The following is an 18694-nucleotide window of genomic DNA, read 5'->3' on the forward strand; positions in this document are numbered from 1 at the left end:
TAGGGAATATTACTTAATACCTATTTTGTCTGGTCAATGGGCAGTCTTCATTAATAATGCATATTTTATCTCGTCACTGTGAATTTCTCCATCATACATAATACCTATTTTGTCTGATCACTGAGCATTCTCCATACATAATACCTAAATACCTATTTTGTCTGATCACTGAGCATTCTCCATACATAATACCTATTTTCTCTGGTCACTGAGCATTCTCCATACATAATACCTATTTTGTCTGATCACTGAGCAGTCTCCATACATAATACCTATTTTGTCTGATCACTGAGCAGTCTCCATACATAATACCTATTTTGTCTGACCACTGAGCATTCTGCATACATAATACCTATTTTGTCTGACCTATGAGCATTCTCCATACATAATACCTATTTTGTCTGATCACTGAGCAGTCTCCATACATAATACCTATTTTGTCTGATCACTGAGCAGTCTCCATACATAATACCTATTTTGTCTGATCACTGAGCAGTCTCCATACATAATACCTATTTTGTCTGATCACTGAGCAGTCTCCATACATAATACCTATTTTGTCTGGTCACTGAGCATTCTCCATACATAATACCTATTTTGTCTAGTCTATTTTGTCTGATCACTGAGCATTCTCCATACATAATACCTATTTTGTCTGGTCACTGAGCATTCTCCATACATAATACCTATTTTGTCTAGTCTATTTTGTCTGACCACTGAGCAGTCTCCATACATAATACCTATTTTGTCTGATCACTGAGCAGTCTCCATACATAATACCTATTTTGTCTGATCACTGAGCAGTCTCCATACATAATACCTATTTTGTCTGGTCACTGAGCATTCTCCATACATAATACCTATTTTGTCTGATCACTGAGCATTCTCCATACATAATACCTATTTTGTCAGGTCTATTTTGTCTGGTCACTGAGCATTCTCCATACATAATACCTATTTTGTCTGATCACTGAGCATTCTCCATACATAATACCTATTTTGTCTGGTCACTGAGCATTCTCCATACATAATACCTATTTTGTCTGATCACTGAACATTCTCCATGCATAATACCTATTTGTCTGATCACTGAGCAGTCTCCATACATAATACCTATTTTGTCTGGTCACTGAGCAGTCTCCATACATAATACCTATTTTGTCTGGTCACTGAGCAGTCTCCATACATAATACCTATTTTGTCTGATCACTGAGCATTCTCCATACATAATACCTATTTTGTCTGATCACTGAGCAGTCTCCATACATAATACCTATTTTGTCTGGTCACTGAGCAGTCTCCATACATAATATCTATTTTGTCTGATCACTGAGCATTCTCCATACATAATGCCTATTTTGTCTGATCACTGAGCATTCTCCATACATAATACCTATTTTGTCTGGTCACTGAGCATTCTCCATACATAATACCTATTTTGTCTGGTCACTGAGCATTCTCCATACATAATATCTATTTTGTCTGATCACTGAGCATTCTCCATACATAATACCTATTTTGTCTGATCACTGAGCATTCTCCATACATAATACCTATTTTGTCTGGTCACTGAGCATTCTCCATACATAATACCTATTTTGTCTGGTCACTGAGCATTCTCCATACATAATACCTATTTTGTCTGATCACTGAACATTCTCCATTCATAATACCTATTTGTCTGATCACTGAGCAGTCTCCATACATAATACCTATTTTGTCTGGTCACTGAGCAGTCTCCATACATAATATCTATTTTGTCTGATCACTGAGCATTCTCCATGCATAATGCCTATTTTGTCTGATCACTGAGCATTCTCCATACATAATACCTATTTTGTCTGATCACTGAGCATTCTCCATACATAATACCTATTTTGTCTGGTCACTGAGCATTCTCCATACATAATACCTATTTTGTCTGATCACTGAGCATTCTCCATACATAATACCTATTTTGGCTGATCACTGAGCATTCTCCATGCATAATACCTATTTTGTCTGGTCACTGAGCATTCTCCATACATAATACCTATTTTGTCTGGTCACTGAGCATTCTCCATACATAATACCTATTTTGTCTGATCACTGAACATTCTCCATGCATAATACCTATTTGTCTGATCACTGAGCAGTCTCCATACATAATACCTATTTTGTCTGGTCACTGAGCAGTCTCCATACATAATACCTATTTTGTCTGGTCACTGAGCAGTCTCCATACATAATACCTATTTTGTCTGGTCACTGAGCATTCTCCACACATAATACCTATTTTGTCTGATCACTGAGCATTCTCCACACATAATACCTATTTTGTTTGGTCACTGAGCATTCTCCATACATAATACCTATTTTATCTGGTCACTGGGCATTCTCCATACATAATACCTATTTTGTCTGATCACTGAGCAGTCTCCATACATAATACCTATTTTGTCTGATCACTGAGCAGTCTCCATACATAATACCTATTTTGTCTGATCACTGAGCATTCTCCATACATAATACCTATTTTGTCTGATCACTGAGCATTCTCCATACATAATACCTATTTTGTCTGATCACTGAGCAGTCTCCATACATAATACCTATTTTGTCTGGTCACTGGGCATTCTCCATACATAATACCTATTTTGTCTGGTCACTAAGCATTCTCCATACATAATACCTATTTTGTCTGGTCACTGAGCAGTCTCCTTATATTAGCATTTCAATCTTTTAAAGTTCTTGTCAGTCCAAATTTGGTTTCATGATTTTTTTAAAATTTTCCCCTTAAAGTTGCTTAAATTTAACATTTTCAGGTTTTTAATTGTTAGTGTTGGTAATGAAATGATTTTATTATTATTATTATTATTATTATTACCTCACTTGGGCATAAAATGAAGTGAGCTTACGGTATGGCCTTGCATCCGTCATGTTTTGTGTATCTATCAACAGTTGCAATTTTAAACTTCTTAACAACATGATACAAATTTATAACGAAATCTGGGAGGGAGCGTTTTTGGCGTGATGACGTTTTGATTATTTTACTAATGATGCTAATCTGTCTTCGAATGTGGCAATCATTCCTAACAACAAAAATCTTTAAAAGATTTCTCAGAATTTTCTAGACCAAACAATTTGACAGATAGCGTTTTGGCTTCAAGACCTTCCAATTCTTTATTTCAAAAGATGCTGATCCACCGTCAGATATGGCCAACATTGCTAAAGATAGAAGAAGATTTAAATAACTTAGCAGAGACTCCTGAACAAAATGTGATCAAACTGGTGCAAATGGAGTCACTCCACCATCATATATGGCCACTGTTACAAAAATTTAAAAAGAACATTTAAAAAATCTCCTTCCAAAAAACTCTTCAGTAGAATTACACCAATTTTGACAGAAATCGTTCTGCCATGCAGGTCTTTAAGATTTATGCAACGTATTATGATTCACTTTCAAATATGGCATCTGTTACTACAAATATTATACTGGGCCTGCAATTTGATACAAAAGATGCTGATTCATAGTTAAAGATGGCCACTGTAGGTAAAATGCTTCCCAGGTTTATGCAACTGATGCTGTTCTGCTGTCAAGTATGTCTGCCATTACCGAAAGTAGAAACTATTCTGTTACACTTTATTTATTAAAATAAAACTGCTGGACATTATTTGATCTACTCTAATACAAAGAGTCCTGGTATACGGGCAGATCATGTTGATATATCATCAAGTATGGATGAAGATAGAGGAATTAGGAAAACCTTGAACCAGTTGTTTTCCCAACATAAAAAATCAACAGCGTTGGAAGAAATTTCGACACAAAGCTTTTAACTAACCCCGATTTTTTGGTAAACTGATCTTGCCTTTGGCTATTAAATGTCAGCGAGCTGAGTGATCTCAAGGCCACTTGGATCTCTTGTTACTAATATTACATGTATTATTGTCCTTATTATAATTTAAAGCCTCTGCATTATTTATCAAGGGCTACAAATGAATCGATTTATTATTGGTGTTGTTGTTGTTTCAAATATTTAGATTACACAATAAAAAACAACTAATTAATCAGAGCAAATGTAGACTTCACCAGATGTTGGCAGATTTCCTGACACAAACAAATGAACACTAAGAAGCACTAGAATTAGATCATGACAACATGGACCTTTGGTAGGTGCTTCGCAATCTTCGAAAATTGCTAATTGCTAATGCTTTAAAAGTTTTCACCAGAAAGGTGCGTGTATTAGGGATAGTTTATTGGAATGCATAACACATATTTTCATGTCACATTACAACAAGACTTTATTCATTGCTACACGTTGCTTAACACAAACTAGGGTCCATTCTAGGGAGTAATTCGGGCCAAAATAGTCAACCTAGCATGTGTCATTTTGTCTAAACATAACCACACAAAAAATAAAGTTCACTTTGCCTTTACTTGGTTTATGGCATTTTCCTGACTCTTTAGTTTTGATACAGTGTATTAATAATCAAAGAAAAACATTCTTGGTCAATGTTCCTTCAAAGAGAAAGGTGGAAAATTAGACAAAGAAGTTGTAACTTCAGTAGTTAATTTTGGTGAATCACTGACATGCATTCAATGATCATTTTAGTGATCATAAATGCCAGAAATTATGATGTCACATGATTATATTATAGGAATAGTTGCCAATTTCTAACTGTAACCTATTTTCAAGGTTCCTGTATAAGACAATAACGGTGTTGTACAACAACCATGGTGAAACAAAATATGAACATTTTTATATAGTTTATAAATCTTCATCAATATTTTAATTTATCTGACTTAAAGGAGTGCAAAAAAGAAGTGTAAAGTGACTATTTTGAACAATAAACGTTTTAAATCATTCAACACTAATTTTTCCTATTACCACTATATTGGCCCTATTCTTGCTGAAGATAGGTCATTTTACATATGGACCCTGCAGACGGAGTAGAAATTCTGTTTTAATGAAGTAGTTAATTATGCATTAGCTTCATTAAATATGTAATATTCCAAGCCAGATAACATCTTCTATATTAACAGTGTTTAATATTTGATTTTGTTTTTGTTGTTGTTGTTTGGGTTTAAAGTTATTTCTCAGCGCAGGATAGGCTATACACGGCCAGAATAATTAGTGAAGGAAAACCCAGGTAAGAACCACTGACCTATGGGAAGCTACTGGCATGCTTTCTTTCATAGACACATTTACCATGCCCGAAATTCGAGTCCACGTGGACAGAGTTGAGACTGCGTTGACTGGTAACAGCGAGAGCTTTAGACCACCCAGCCATCCGGGGCCCCCCTTTTTCTCTAGGAGTGCTTTGTATTGTATGTAGATGTCCAGGCTGTTGTAAAGGTTGTAGTACTGTACTTAACCTGCATTCAGCTGTTAATAGCATAGACCTAGATTTACCATTTCCTAATTTATCATCATGTTACAGTGTACCATTTTTGTTAATTGGAAAACACACTGTAGCCCTTGATCTGCAGCACATTATTTGACAGTGAATCGTTGTACTCAGTGATCTGCAATCACATTGTTTAACAGAAGATGAGGGTAGTCTGCAATGTTTGCAGACCCTGATCTGCAGGCACATTATGTATCGGTAAATCAAAGTAGTCTGGTTTGAAAAATGCAGTCACTGGTCTGCAGGCACATTATGCAGCAGCAAATAAGGGTAAACTGTGCCGTCTGTAGTGCAGACCATAATCTGCAAGCAAATTATATAACAGCAAACCAGGGTAGTCTGTAATATTTGCAGTGCGAATTACAATTTGCAGGCACGCAAAGTATCATCATAATTGTCGCGAAATTAATATCAGTTAGTGATGAATTTCATTATATGACAATTTCGGGATTGATGCAGTCACAAAAAATTCTAATAAACCTACCGCCATGAGCCAGAATTAGGTCATGCATAATCGCTGACATAACGTAAGTCTTACAGTAACTGAACTATCTTAAAGTCATTTTAAAGGTGTATCAGACGAATAAATATAAACCAAATTTGACAAAAGAAGTTTTATGATAACCATGTGTCAACCTTATGTGATTGATTTTTACTTGAAAGTCTGAACGTATAACCTTGATAAGTTTTCAATTAACCTTTATTTCAATATTATTTTAGTTCATGTCTTTGTTTATTTCAAATGTTGAATGAAGCAAACTATAGAAAATGTGACTCTTATTTAATCAAACGAGCCAAGTATAAATACAGAGGACGAAAATTCAAAGTTTGGCTCGCTAGCCCGCAAGAAAGATGGAGGAAAAATTCATGCAAAACCAAGAAGAAGAAAAAAGCTGTAAATATAAAACTTATACGAAATGAAATTATAACACTCTACAAGGTTTTCATCAATATGAAATGAGTCATATATTCACTATACAATCAGGCAATTAAATTTTACATAGACTTTGGAACTAATTACAGTTGGTCCTATATAAGTTCATCAAAAATTTCAAATTTCATTAGGGCAAATGAGTAAACAAACGGATATTTCCTTAAATGGGAAGTCTGATAGTTTTAAATATGACAAAAAAGGCAAACACGAAAGAAAAGAATAGCAAGTACACAATAGTTTTGCTATATTAATAATATACCACTGTTTTGAGAGGTTGGACTGTAAACAAAGCAACGTACACAGGTTTCACTTCGAGATCAATATCAGTATCAAATTACTCACTTTGCTTTGTCGCCAAAATATATACAGACAACCGCACCACAATGATCATATTTTAAAGAATAAATAAATACCTTAAATTAATGCCAAGAATACCTAAATATAACTGTTGTAATCACCTCAAAGTGAGAGAGGAAAAAAACAGAAGCTAAATATGTAAAGCCGCTGACAAATCGATGTGGTTTCGGGGCCCCGAGTGGCCGAGTGGTTTAAAGCACTCACTGTTACGGATCAATGCATCTCACCTCTGCATGTGTGGGTTCGAGTCTCGGGATCGGCCAATGTGGATACGTGAAAAAGTTTGTCAGCAGCTTCTCGTGGGTTGGTGGTTCTTTCCGGGCTTTTCCCGGATTCTTCCTCCACCATTTATACTGGCCGCCATGTATAGCCTATATTGTGCTGAAAAATGGCGTTAAACCCTATAATAACAACAAAATCATTAATAACTTCATGGGCATTGTTGCCCTCACGAACGGATCTCACGAGTATTTCCAATTAATCTGCGAGATCGTTAGGGTCACACAGTCTACCACCACCAAGGCCCTCACCACTCTTGTATTTCTTTTTCCTGCCGCGACACGTTTTGACTTCTTGTTTAACCCATTCAGATTTTTCTCCCGGTGGTGGTGATACTTGTTGTTTCTGTCCTTGTCCGTTATCTGGTTTGGTCAGACCTTTCGCCTTTTGGGGTTTTACTACCTGCTGGCCATGAAGTTTAAATTGTTGCTGTTGGCGCCACCTTTGACACTGTTCGTTTGTCCACTGTTTGTGTTCTTCCTCTGAGCGAAATTCAGGTCTAGGTTGTTTCTTCATCCACTCAAGTCATCGATGTTTTGGAGCTATCATTGATACTAGTGTCTTTCCCATTCGACCTGATGTGCGAAACTGAGACGTGCGGTGTATTTCTAACCGCTTATAAAATGGCTCAAGCTTATTTTTCATCCTCTTGCCTTCCTTTAATGTCTTCCTCTGTCTCATATTTAAAGTCAGTGTCTTCTTCCTGAAAAAGAATTGTGGTTGTAGTGGTAGTGAGCCCCAACTTCCCATAAAATATCTCCATAATGCTTCACCTTTTATAATCTCTCCGCTCCGAAATGCCATAAGTGTTTCTGCAAAATGATTCCAAACATCACCTGTAGCTTGTTTCTTTTCAGTAAACACCATGAATACCAATTTCGGTAATTCCCTATTCATGAATTTTTCATGCGTTTTTGATGACACATTCATCATATGCTCTTTCCAGTCGGGAGGTCTATTAAGAGCGACAAAGACGTGATTTTTGAAGATCGCCATGCTATCTACTTCGGTGAAAAAAACATTGCAACAATGTTTTCGTCTCTGTCGCGCACAAAGGTGGTACGTTTGGTATTCGGGCAAGTGCATCTCTCATGTCCTCAACAAGGGCATGGATGCTTTTGGCGAACACACCCTGGGTCTCACCAAGATCTTCAACGTCTTCTTTGACCTGCCCAATCGCCTCTGGCAAACGCACAAATATCTCTGCAGTCGCTCTTGTGGCTGTCTTGATATGCTTGGTGTGTTTGGCTATCTTACGAACGGAACGGAGCTTCGCCACTTGTTACACGGTTGCTTTGTTGACCTTTTAATATTATTGGCAAGTTCAGCAATTTCTTTGGTGAGCTAATCAACGGCGCAAACTTTTGCTCTAACTCCGCCGTAAGGTCTTCCGCGACTGTAACATATTTTTGACATTTTGCGTCCTTCGATTGCTTTCTCAATTAATTCTTGGAGCTCACGAACGGCTTCACGGCGTGGACTTTCGTACGATTCCATGGTATCTATGCCGACCTTTTTTATTTTTATATGACTTTTTTCAAATTGACGCTTCCGCCTTCAAACCCGCACGATATTCGCGTGGCCCATCATTAGTTAAATCAATCCTGAGAAACTAAACGGGTACGAGGCAATCCACACAAACATGTTACGAAATCCATCCCACCAAGATCAATGGATGTTTCCAAGACCATGCGCGCCAATGCCACGAAATATCATCAGCATGTTACAGTTGTCAGAGATCACTTTGGGTACATGGGCGCAGTTATACAAGCAACAGACTCACGTGGCCATGTTTGTTACACGTGGATTCTGGCAAAGAATTTCTCAGATCTGTGGTTCCGTTGTTAATGTCATTAACCTGTGTCATTTACCATAGCGCGATGACCAAATGCGTAAGTGGTGATGCCATCGGGGATTATCCATCACGTGCTATCAAACGAGGACAAACTCGCCATGGCGTCGGTATATACCCATGCGATGGTTCCTGGATAGGATTATTTTGGCTGTGTGTGCGAACTCATGACGGTGTCCAAGACATTCCAGGTACAGCGCGTGCTTGAGGTACTTTTGAACAATCAATCGTAGATCGCATATGGCCTTTTTGATAGGTTTGGGCCTAACCACGATCGAGTACATTTTGGACTGCAGTCCTATATACTCTTCGATCGGTTTGCCCGAGCATTCATCTTTGAATTTTCCCCAAAAAACTTTTTTCTTGGTGGAGTACAGCGGATGTTTTTTCGGATACTCGCTATTATCAAATTCGCTGGCCATGCTTGGATGGGTCATGTCCGCATTTACGTCCTTGGTGTTGATATGCATCATTACCAGGTCAGTGTCTGTGTTCAGCATCTTTGACCCGATCCTGACAAAATGGATTGATTTTGGACATCAGTAGCTTCAGCCCGGACGACCCCGCAAAGATTGATTTCGTCAGCCTGAGTTTTGATTTTAAATGTTAAGTCCATAAGCCCACCATCAAAGATTTTTTCTGGGCTCGAAGGCCGGATCTACATTGAGCCTTTGACGTCTATCGCGCTCTGTTGATTCACGGACGAGGTCAACGAGGATTCCTTTCCTCATATTTTCCACGGACTTCCCAAATACGGCATTGTCCATGAACTTGAAGAAGTCCTTCTCAAAGTCGTTGATGGCCTTGGCGCGCAGGTCTGTGTTAATTTGAACGTAAGGGAGCTATAGCGTGCTGACGAAATGTATGCACTCGATGGATCTTGGCGACACGCATACCCAGTTGCAACTGCAGATTTCGAACGTGCAGTATATATTTGTGCTTGGTCCTGAGACACGGGACGAGTTTTGTGCATTTGCTGCACTTGCGGACGGACTTCAACAGCTCCTTTGGAGTCAACGGATAATTGTTGTGCGTCTTGTGCAAGGCTCTGGATGTTCCAAATATCCGTGGTAGGCTTGGGAGATGTGGCCATGCACATCAATGAAATCCACCCACTGGCAACGGTTGCATCATGGCTTAGCCATACAAATTATTGGCTTTAGGATACATGATGTAACCGTGGGGGTTGACGAGGTTATATCCGGGCAAACAGAGGTTATTGGTGGGATAGTATCAACGAGTGATTTTCAAGTTCTCCTCCGTCAGGTTACTCACTACCTTTTCCAGGGACGAGTTCATAAACCTGATCGAATCGACGAACTGCAACTGCCCCAGCCGAAACGTCATGTGTCGTTGGTGATCATGCTGATCGGCGAGTCGGATGCCCTGGATACTGCATGCATAATCAAGTGGTCGTCGTGCATGTGCAGATTATGAAGCACCTCAGAAATGTGGGTTTTCTTGGGGTAACTCTGAGCTAAAGATTACACGAGTTGTACGCGGCACCTCTGTAAGTTCTAATGATGTGGTAGTGATCACGAACTTTGGAACCATGAATATTACTTTCATCGCCGGCTTTGCTTTTTGTCATTCAGTAGGATTTGTGCTTTGTTAGTGAAGGCTTTAATCAGATCCAGCAATGCGTAGCTGCAGCAAATTCATGAATGTTATCCTCTGTCATGGTAAATGGTAAAGCGTACTGCCGAATGGAGCTGCTCTCGAATATATTTCGTTGTGACTTCGATAGATTGGAGGAACACCACTGTCTAGGAGAACCCTGAGCACGATAAAAGTTTAGCACTGTTTTGTTCTGTGACTAGCACTGTCTAGTCAGCCTCGGTGCCTATTTTCCAAAGCCACATTTAGACACTCAAAATCGACATAGATGATGTGGGGGATCCTTCATCTTTCAAAGCACTGCCGTAAATTTAACAGTGTTTTACCAGGCTTATGCGTGATTGTGCGCTGTGAATTTTCACTGATACCGACGCAGTAAAAGTCGTGACTGTTGAGCAGTTCTTGAATGCTAAATACATGCATGCAACGTCTGCACGAACAGTTCTTGCTGTGGAACCGGTTGTGCCGGTTAAGCAGCGTACCCAGATTTGTTTATCCATACCTAGTGCTAGACAATTCTGAGTCACTCATTTCAATTTGGATTCCGCCATTCTGTCCATGGGTAGATAGTGTCAGCAGATACAAGTCTTCGTCGTAAGCGAACACATTAACAGCGATACCTGAGTTCAGTGTTTCTGGGTTCAGTGTTTAAAATTTCTTTAGTGCGGATCTAGTCACTTGCACTGGGAACCCGATATCATCAAGTTGAACTTACCCATGAGTTGTCAATATTTTTTTAGACCTGACTTGATTGCCGATTACCGGGTATAGTGCCGATAAGATGGCCCATTGAAAACAACGATCATCACGTTATCACTGATCTTGGCGAGACCCACTTCGGTTTTGTTATGTAACTGGATCCACGAAACGGGTGATATGGCGAGCAAAGGACCTCGACCTGGACACATATTTCGAGTGTCCGTCCTGATCTTGCGTTGGTGTATTTGTTCAGCGTTTCAAGATTCCTTTCGATGTCTCTACCAATTTCATCGTTAATAACGCTGATGTCTTTTCGGTTAACGAACATACAAGCGCCACTGTGAATCCAAGTAGTAGTAATTTTGAATCTCTCCTTGACACGACTAAGCGGCATAACCAGATGCGCATTGAAGATAATGTCTACTTTAATCCCATCGTATAAAAAGTTTCGTAACAACGCTACGATTGCAGGAATCCTATATGTTAGCAGCTGTCGATCATACTTGCCTGGAGTGTAAGTGGACGGAATAATTACCACGAGATTTTCCAACTCGCCACTACGTTTCTGAAATTTGAATTCGGGCACTTGTGATTGTTATGCTTTGCAAAAATGTAATCAACGGCTTCAGTAGTGAAGACGGTTTTGTTCATACGAGTCTACAATAGCAAGTATGTTGGTTTTTCCTGTGCCACTGGGCATTCGGATATGGTGCTTGCGCACAAATTGTCTTAATTGCTTTACAGTTGTTTTTATTGTGCTGCTGATTCCACCGTGGCAGTGACAACCTGTGGTGGTGCTTGCGGATTCAGGGTAAAGATTGGTCTCAGTAATTCAAATATATCTGATTTTCTTATACGACTTGGTATGCGTATGTCATGCTGCTGCGCGAGCTGTCTTAGCTGTGGCGCAGCAGAAATGGTTATACTAGTGGATGGAGAAGCGTGTCTCTAATTGTGAAATTGTGTAGAGGATTTGTTTTATTTCGCCAGGATCAGAAACTGCAATCGCTTCAATCCTGTTGATTATTTCATCTATTACTTCCGAACAGATCCTCAAGGCTGGCGAAGTTGGTTGAGTGATTGGCTCAGCTTCCACATTTCATGCAAGGTTGTGTCCCTAATACCCCGCCCCCGTAATATATGCGTGTGTGTTCTGCAGTACTCGTTATGGCATGGTCTGCCACAGGGTTCATATTTCGCAAGACAGGCTGCTTTGCATCTTTTGCATCCTAATACCACTGGACATCTCTGTTCCAATGACATAGAGATTCCTATTTACACATGTGTGAACGTGTGTCAACTTGACAAAAACACAGCCACGTTTTCTTTTAGCAGCATTTCCTTTCGAACTCTCCATGGCGAACATGAAGCTGTAAATCAATCGTTGCCAAATAATTGACCACGCCAATGTCACAGTAACCACATCAAACACCTTCTGCAGTGTTAAGTAAAACATTTATCAGAAACATGTCCGCCTCAACTAGCACAAAGGAGTCATCATCAACTACAATAGCAACATAAATTTTCAGGGGACTGCCCATGTACCAAGTGATGTTGAACTTCGCATCGGCAATTTCATCCACTTTGCCCCTGAAGAGAGCGTCTACAAATTTCACTATATACTTGCGCTGTATCTTTTCTGCGAGAATGTAATGCGCTCTTAAGGATAAATTGAGCTGAGGTGCCAATTGTTTACTTATGGCCCCAAAGCATCTAATTAACCTGTTCCGAAATATCGTCGCCACTGCCATCATAAAAAAGTCAGACGCTTCAGACGCAGTGGGCTAGTTATCATGTTTCTTTTGAGGGTATACACTTTTAAGCATGATACTCTAATTTTTTCTTCTTTTTTTTCTTCTAAAACATATGTCCAAGTTTGTTTTCATGATATTTCTAAGGTCACTGCCAAATTTACCGGCTTATCAGTGTATCCTGGGTTTGTTTCAGATAATTTTTACACCATAGTTTGGGCCTCTCTCATGAATCTTTATGAAACATTCAAACGATACAGCAATTCCAGTTTGTTTCCTGCTACATCTCTGATCTTCTAATCTGAAGGCAGGATTACGTCATTGCTAGAAAAACAAGAAACTTATTCATAATGCTTTGGCAGTCAATTCCCTGTATGTCGTTCAACATTTTCTATATTAACAACTCGGCTATATTTACATATAGCGCGCACTGTGAAGAAAAAATCAATATACAGCAAGCCAATATAGTACATTTTAAGCATTCATTGTAGTAGGCTTACCAGCGTGTATATATTGATCTCTACTTTAGATCTTCATGTCTGTCTCTCTGCATAGATTTTTAACCTTTCCACAATCGCTGCAGACTAGCACAGAATAGTATGGCAGGGGCTCTATGAACTTGTTCGATACCCTATGGGAACACGGGTAGCCGTACGAGATTCTAAACCCCATGACTGGCATACTTGCGTCACTTGTGTGTTTACAAATCTACCAACCCCTCAGCCAAAAGTAACCAAAACATATATGGGCCTCGTGGGTGATAGCGTGTTATGGGGGTTAGCGGCGAGGACAGGTGACCGGGGACCCATAGGGTAGCGAACACCCATTTATATACTACTGAGCAATATGATTTAATTATGTTCTTCAAAGTTTCATCCAATCTTTCCAAAGTGTTTTGACTCTCAAGGTGATAGGTAGATGACTTAAACTGTTGGATGCCTAATTCATGTCTATCTTTAAAAATTCTAGACATACAATTAGTCCTTCAATCATACTGAATAGATTTGGAAAGGACAATCAGTGTAAAAAATAATTTTTAAAAAAATATCAATATTATGATTAAGAAGTATTGGTTGCCCGACTTGATCTTGGGTAAGGGAGTGACAGTCTACCATTATTCTGCTAGATCGTTTGTCAAATACAGGAATAGGTTGCAGAGGAGTCTTGGGTATATTCTTATTGAGTTTTCTTACCATTTGAAAGTGTGACAATATCTACAGCGCTTGGAAACATCACTTTTCGCTTTCTACCAAACAAAATTATTCAAGATATTTTGATAAATTTTACCGACTCCTAAATGATAAGCCACGGGATTCTCATGAGATAGAATACTAGACTAAGACTTTCCTATCAATGTCACTTTGAAATAACAATCTGACAACTCACTGAAACATTACCATCAGACATCTCAGGTACTCTATTTTCTAATAATAATCCATTTTTCACAAACTTACAAACTAGGACTTGTTTGGCTTCAGCCTCGCTAATAGCCCTCTGAAAAAAGAACATATTTCAGGATCCTGTTCCTGTTTGACTAGTGGCTGTCTTTTGCCACCCTGATCAGAATAGAGAGAATGAGTAGTAAATAGAAGATTACTGTCATCACTATCATTAATTGATCAATACAATGAGCAGAAGTAACCTCATCAAAAGAATTATCAATAATGTGTCAGCTATAGGAATGATTTCCTGATCAATGTCATTCTCAAGAGCCCTTTATGCCCTAGCTCTGGTACCTGCATAAAAAGGATATAAATCTGGGATTTCCCTCTCAACATCAACTTCTGATCCAAACAAGGCTTGTCAGAAAATTAACCATGGCTTTATCTACAGCTAGGTCAATGCCTAGTAATAAATGAATGCCCTGAATGGGTAAAGACAACACTGTTCTGACTGTCATGGGTCCTGAGACTAAGCCTGAGGACAAATTGACACAATGGAGAGGAACATTAACAAAGCCACACGCTACTCACCAAGAATACTTTTCACTATAAGACTTCTCAGACAAAGGCAAAGTACATGACAATAAGTGACTCTGAGAAACTCCTGTGTCCCTTAATATATTAATAACTATAGGCTTGCCAGAAACACAAATACATGATATATAATATTTCAGCATGAATGGTCCCTAATTCTACATAATGGAATCAGACAGGGATTTGTTTGACCAAGCCAAAGTATTGTTTCAATATCAAACAGTGACCTTGACCTCTTTGAAATAAGAGCATTTAGAACAGCTTTGCCTTTATTCTGTTGCTTATTTTTCAACATGTGCAAATCAGAAATTATGTGTCATTTCCTTTTATAATAAGAGAAGTAAAAACTTTTAGTTTTGAATTTTAAAAGTTGTGTCAGACTGAGATTTGGAAGAACTCGTAAGAGACTTAAGTGATTTGTTTTACCAAATAATTACTGCTGAGAGGAAGACTTACTGATAAATGAAACTTTGTGAGTCAAGAAATAATCATCAGCTCTGCAGCAGCATTTTCCAATGTTTCAACCTTTTGCTCAAGGTCTGTCTTGACATCACTATGGATACAATTCTTTAACTCCTCAATATGAGCTCTTGTAAGTTACTGTAATCTTTATCAACGTTCTTAGCTGAGCACTACCTAGCAAAAGTTGTTCTTTCTCCCACATAAATTTGACTTAGCTTTGTTAAGTTTCTTTTCTACAGTTCCTAAACCTCTGTCTATATGCCTCAGGTACCAACTCATAACCCATCAAGATAAATGTATATTCCTTAGCCACTGTGAAAATACAGGCAGGGGTATTTTTATTTCAGAAAATGCCCTGGTCTTCTAACACTCTTATTTACTGATGATGTAGCTAATTGTGATGGTACAGCAATAGCATTGCAACAACAGATACACATGATAGAATACATTTGTAATACGTACCACTGAAATAGTAGTTAACTTGGATAATAAGTAAAAAATCACCATGTTTCACAATTGCAAACTTTAAGGAATTAAAGAAGTAGTTTTTGTATGGGGCACAATTTAGAAGTTTCACTGTACAAATACAAGCAAGGATTTACAACTCTATATAAGGCTGCTTGTCTTGGACAAGATGACTAGAAAACTGAACTTTCCCTTGGAAAATCTGAGCTTGCCACAATTATAATATCCAAACATCAGTGTGTGTGTGTGTCTGTGATTTGGACTGTTAACATTGCTTTAACAATTTTTCAGTCATATCACTATGATGTCTGCAGTGTGACAGTTTATAGTGATGTTTAGCACTGGGGCATCATGCCGTACACATGTAGCATTCTGTCCCATCCAGTCACATTATCCTGACATCAGGCTGAATAGTCCTAAAACTAACCTCTTAATACTGAGTACCTAGTGAGGCACCTGTTACTACCGTTTTTATAAGTCTTTGGTATGACTCATCTAGGGTTCAAACCCACTACCTCCCATACCTGAGGCAGACACTCTAACCACTAGGCCACCGAAGCGGTCCCCAACATCAGTAAAACAATAAAAAAAAGTACAGTATATGTTAAGGAGATTGCGTTATATTGACTGAAACATTTGCCTCTGTTGTATCTCTGTAGGCACCTCAAAACTATACACCGATAATTAAAGTTATCAAAAAATATCAACGTAAATATATATGTAGACAGATATGTCAAGTAGAAAGAGTTATAATTCAGTTACAGTTAGAAGAGAAAAGCAGACATGTACATATATAAAGACTAAGACAGAAAGAGAAAATTAAAGCAACTCAGGGATTTATGAAAACTTATTTTATCCATTTACTGAACAATTATCATGTACATGTAGCCACCTTTAAATCGGTAACATGTATTGAAATATTTGAGAATCTGACTTTCGAGAATGATTTAAGAAGACTTAAATTTGTCCATTTTGATTCTTTGTCAATTACCTTGTATCAAAGGGGCCCCGAGAGGACGAGTGGTCTAAAGCACTCACCATTACTGATCACTGCCATATCACCTCTGTCTGCGTGCATTCAATTCTCGAATTCGGCCAATGTGGGTATGTGAGAAAGCTTGCCAGTAGCTTCTCATGGGTTGGTGGTTCTTTCCTGGGTTTTCTGGGTTCTTCCTCCACCATTAATACTGGCTGCCATGTATAGCCTATCATGTGCTGAAAAATGGCTTTAAACCATACATCAACAACAACAACCTTGTATCAAATCTCTTGTTATTATCATAAACATTGCTTGTTGATGCTACAGTTTCCTATTAAGCATACTTTGAATGAAATCCTCCTGGTAGGTAACATTAGAGACATGTGTTACAACTCATTGGTCTGAAACTCAATAACAGAAAAGAGCAAAACCCAACAAATTTTGTAAAATTCAACAAATAAGGTATTTCCCTAAAATGCAAAGTGAAATTTAAAAATAACTTACAATCTGTAATTGTCAAAAACTTCTATCACAAGTCCAAAAGTATAGAGTTCCAAATGAATTCCACTGTTGATCCAAATGAATTCCAATTTTGAATGTGCTGATGTGCCAATAGCCTGTAATGTGGTGATGTCTTAACAGTCTTGATGTAATTTGTAATTCCAGTAAATAATTTAAATAAAATGATCATCTAAAGCTTAAACACAGCTTAAAATGATTCCTCAAAGATTGATGTTAAGATATGGAATGAGTAATTCTGAAGTAAACTATATTAATACAAAAACTATGACAAAATAACAGAACCAGAATGAAGGTCAACTTCCTTTCTAGAACATTCTAAGTTGTGAACATGATCAAGAGTTTCCAAATGAAAAAATAATGTCCTAAATTCAGATACATGTACAAGTACAAATATTAACCTCCATTATCAATGATCTGAATATTTAATCTATAATCATAGAGAAATATAATAATAAGCTATGCAACATGTATTTACAAAATAACAATATCTGGTAGTTGTGTCAGGTAGACCCTAAACTCAATTACTGACCAAGGTCCATCACACAATATAGATATACATAACATATAATCATGGAAATAAGAATTAAATATATATGAGTGCCTTATATTTACTCAGACACAGCTGTCAAAGAAATCCTACAAGTTGTAGTATTAGCAATTAACACCTAATTGCCATAAAATTAGCAGCTTGCATCAAAACAACTTTGCAATGCCATTGTTTAGAGACAGTAATCTGACAAAGTGCCTAAGACTAACTTAGGACCAGAAAGTCAACAAATCCAAGGTACATACATATATTATGATTACAATGCAACCTTAAGTTAAAATATAAATATTAATTCCTTATTTGTCAAAACTTGCTTTAAATAGTAAAATGCATATTTTCATGTCTGCATGAGAAAATATGAGACAGGCCATGAAATTAACTACATTATAAAATGGACATATACAATAGATGAAAGAAACTGTAGCCAGGTATGCAAAAGATAAATGTATTACATATAAACACTAAACAAAGGTACTGATATATATCTTGTGGCAATATTGCAGGGTATAAAATTTGCAGAACATAAAGCATTAGCAACTGACCATGGGCCCTTGACAGTAGAATAATTCAAACAAAGTTACTGTATGTTACTCAGGCTGACGTCAAAAACAATTTATTGTATCTTGCATCCCTCTCTCAAATTCTGAGACTTGCCCATGGGCAAGTGCCTTGCAAATATGAACTTGCTGGAAATGAATTTGACCTTGTCCCAGGAGTCAGGCAAGTGGATTAGTAAATCTCTATTATGGGTCTTGTATTCACAATCAATTATACTGGACGAAGGCTAAAGAAATATAAGTAGCTCAGAGTATCAAATCTGACTTGCGCATCTTTCACTAAAAAAGGAAATTTGGGTACTTAAGTTG

General features: G+C 38.0%; 1 protein-coding gene across 1 annotated transcript in view; it reads right to left on the minus strand.

The window, feature by feature from the left end:
• Positions 1-18694, minus strand: part of LOC149798318 (uncharacterized) — a 173305-nt gene that overhangs the window by 147230 nt on the left and 7381 nt on the right. The window contains exons 2-3 of the mRNA XM_089960862.1: positions 14694-14794; positions 14264-14371 (exon numbers count right to left, since the gene is read on the minus strand). Coding sequence (XP_089816988.1) covers positions 14264-14371; positions 14694-14794 — 209 coding nt within the window. The remainder of the gene's footprint in view (positions 1-14263; positions 14372-14693; positions 14795-18694) is intronic.

The sequence above is a fragment of the Sinohyriopsis cumingii genome, chromosome 6 (assembly GCF_028554795.1).
Source record: "Sinohyriopsis cumingii isolate HCF-2022 chromosome 6, ASM2855479v2, whole genome shotgun sequence".
NCBI lineage: Eukaryota > Metazoa > Mollusca > Bivalvia > Unionida > Unionidae > Sinohyriopsis > Sinohyriopsis cumingii.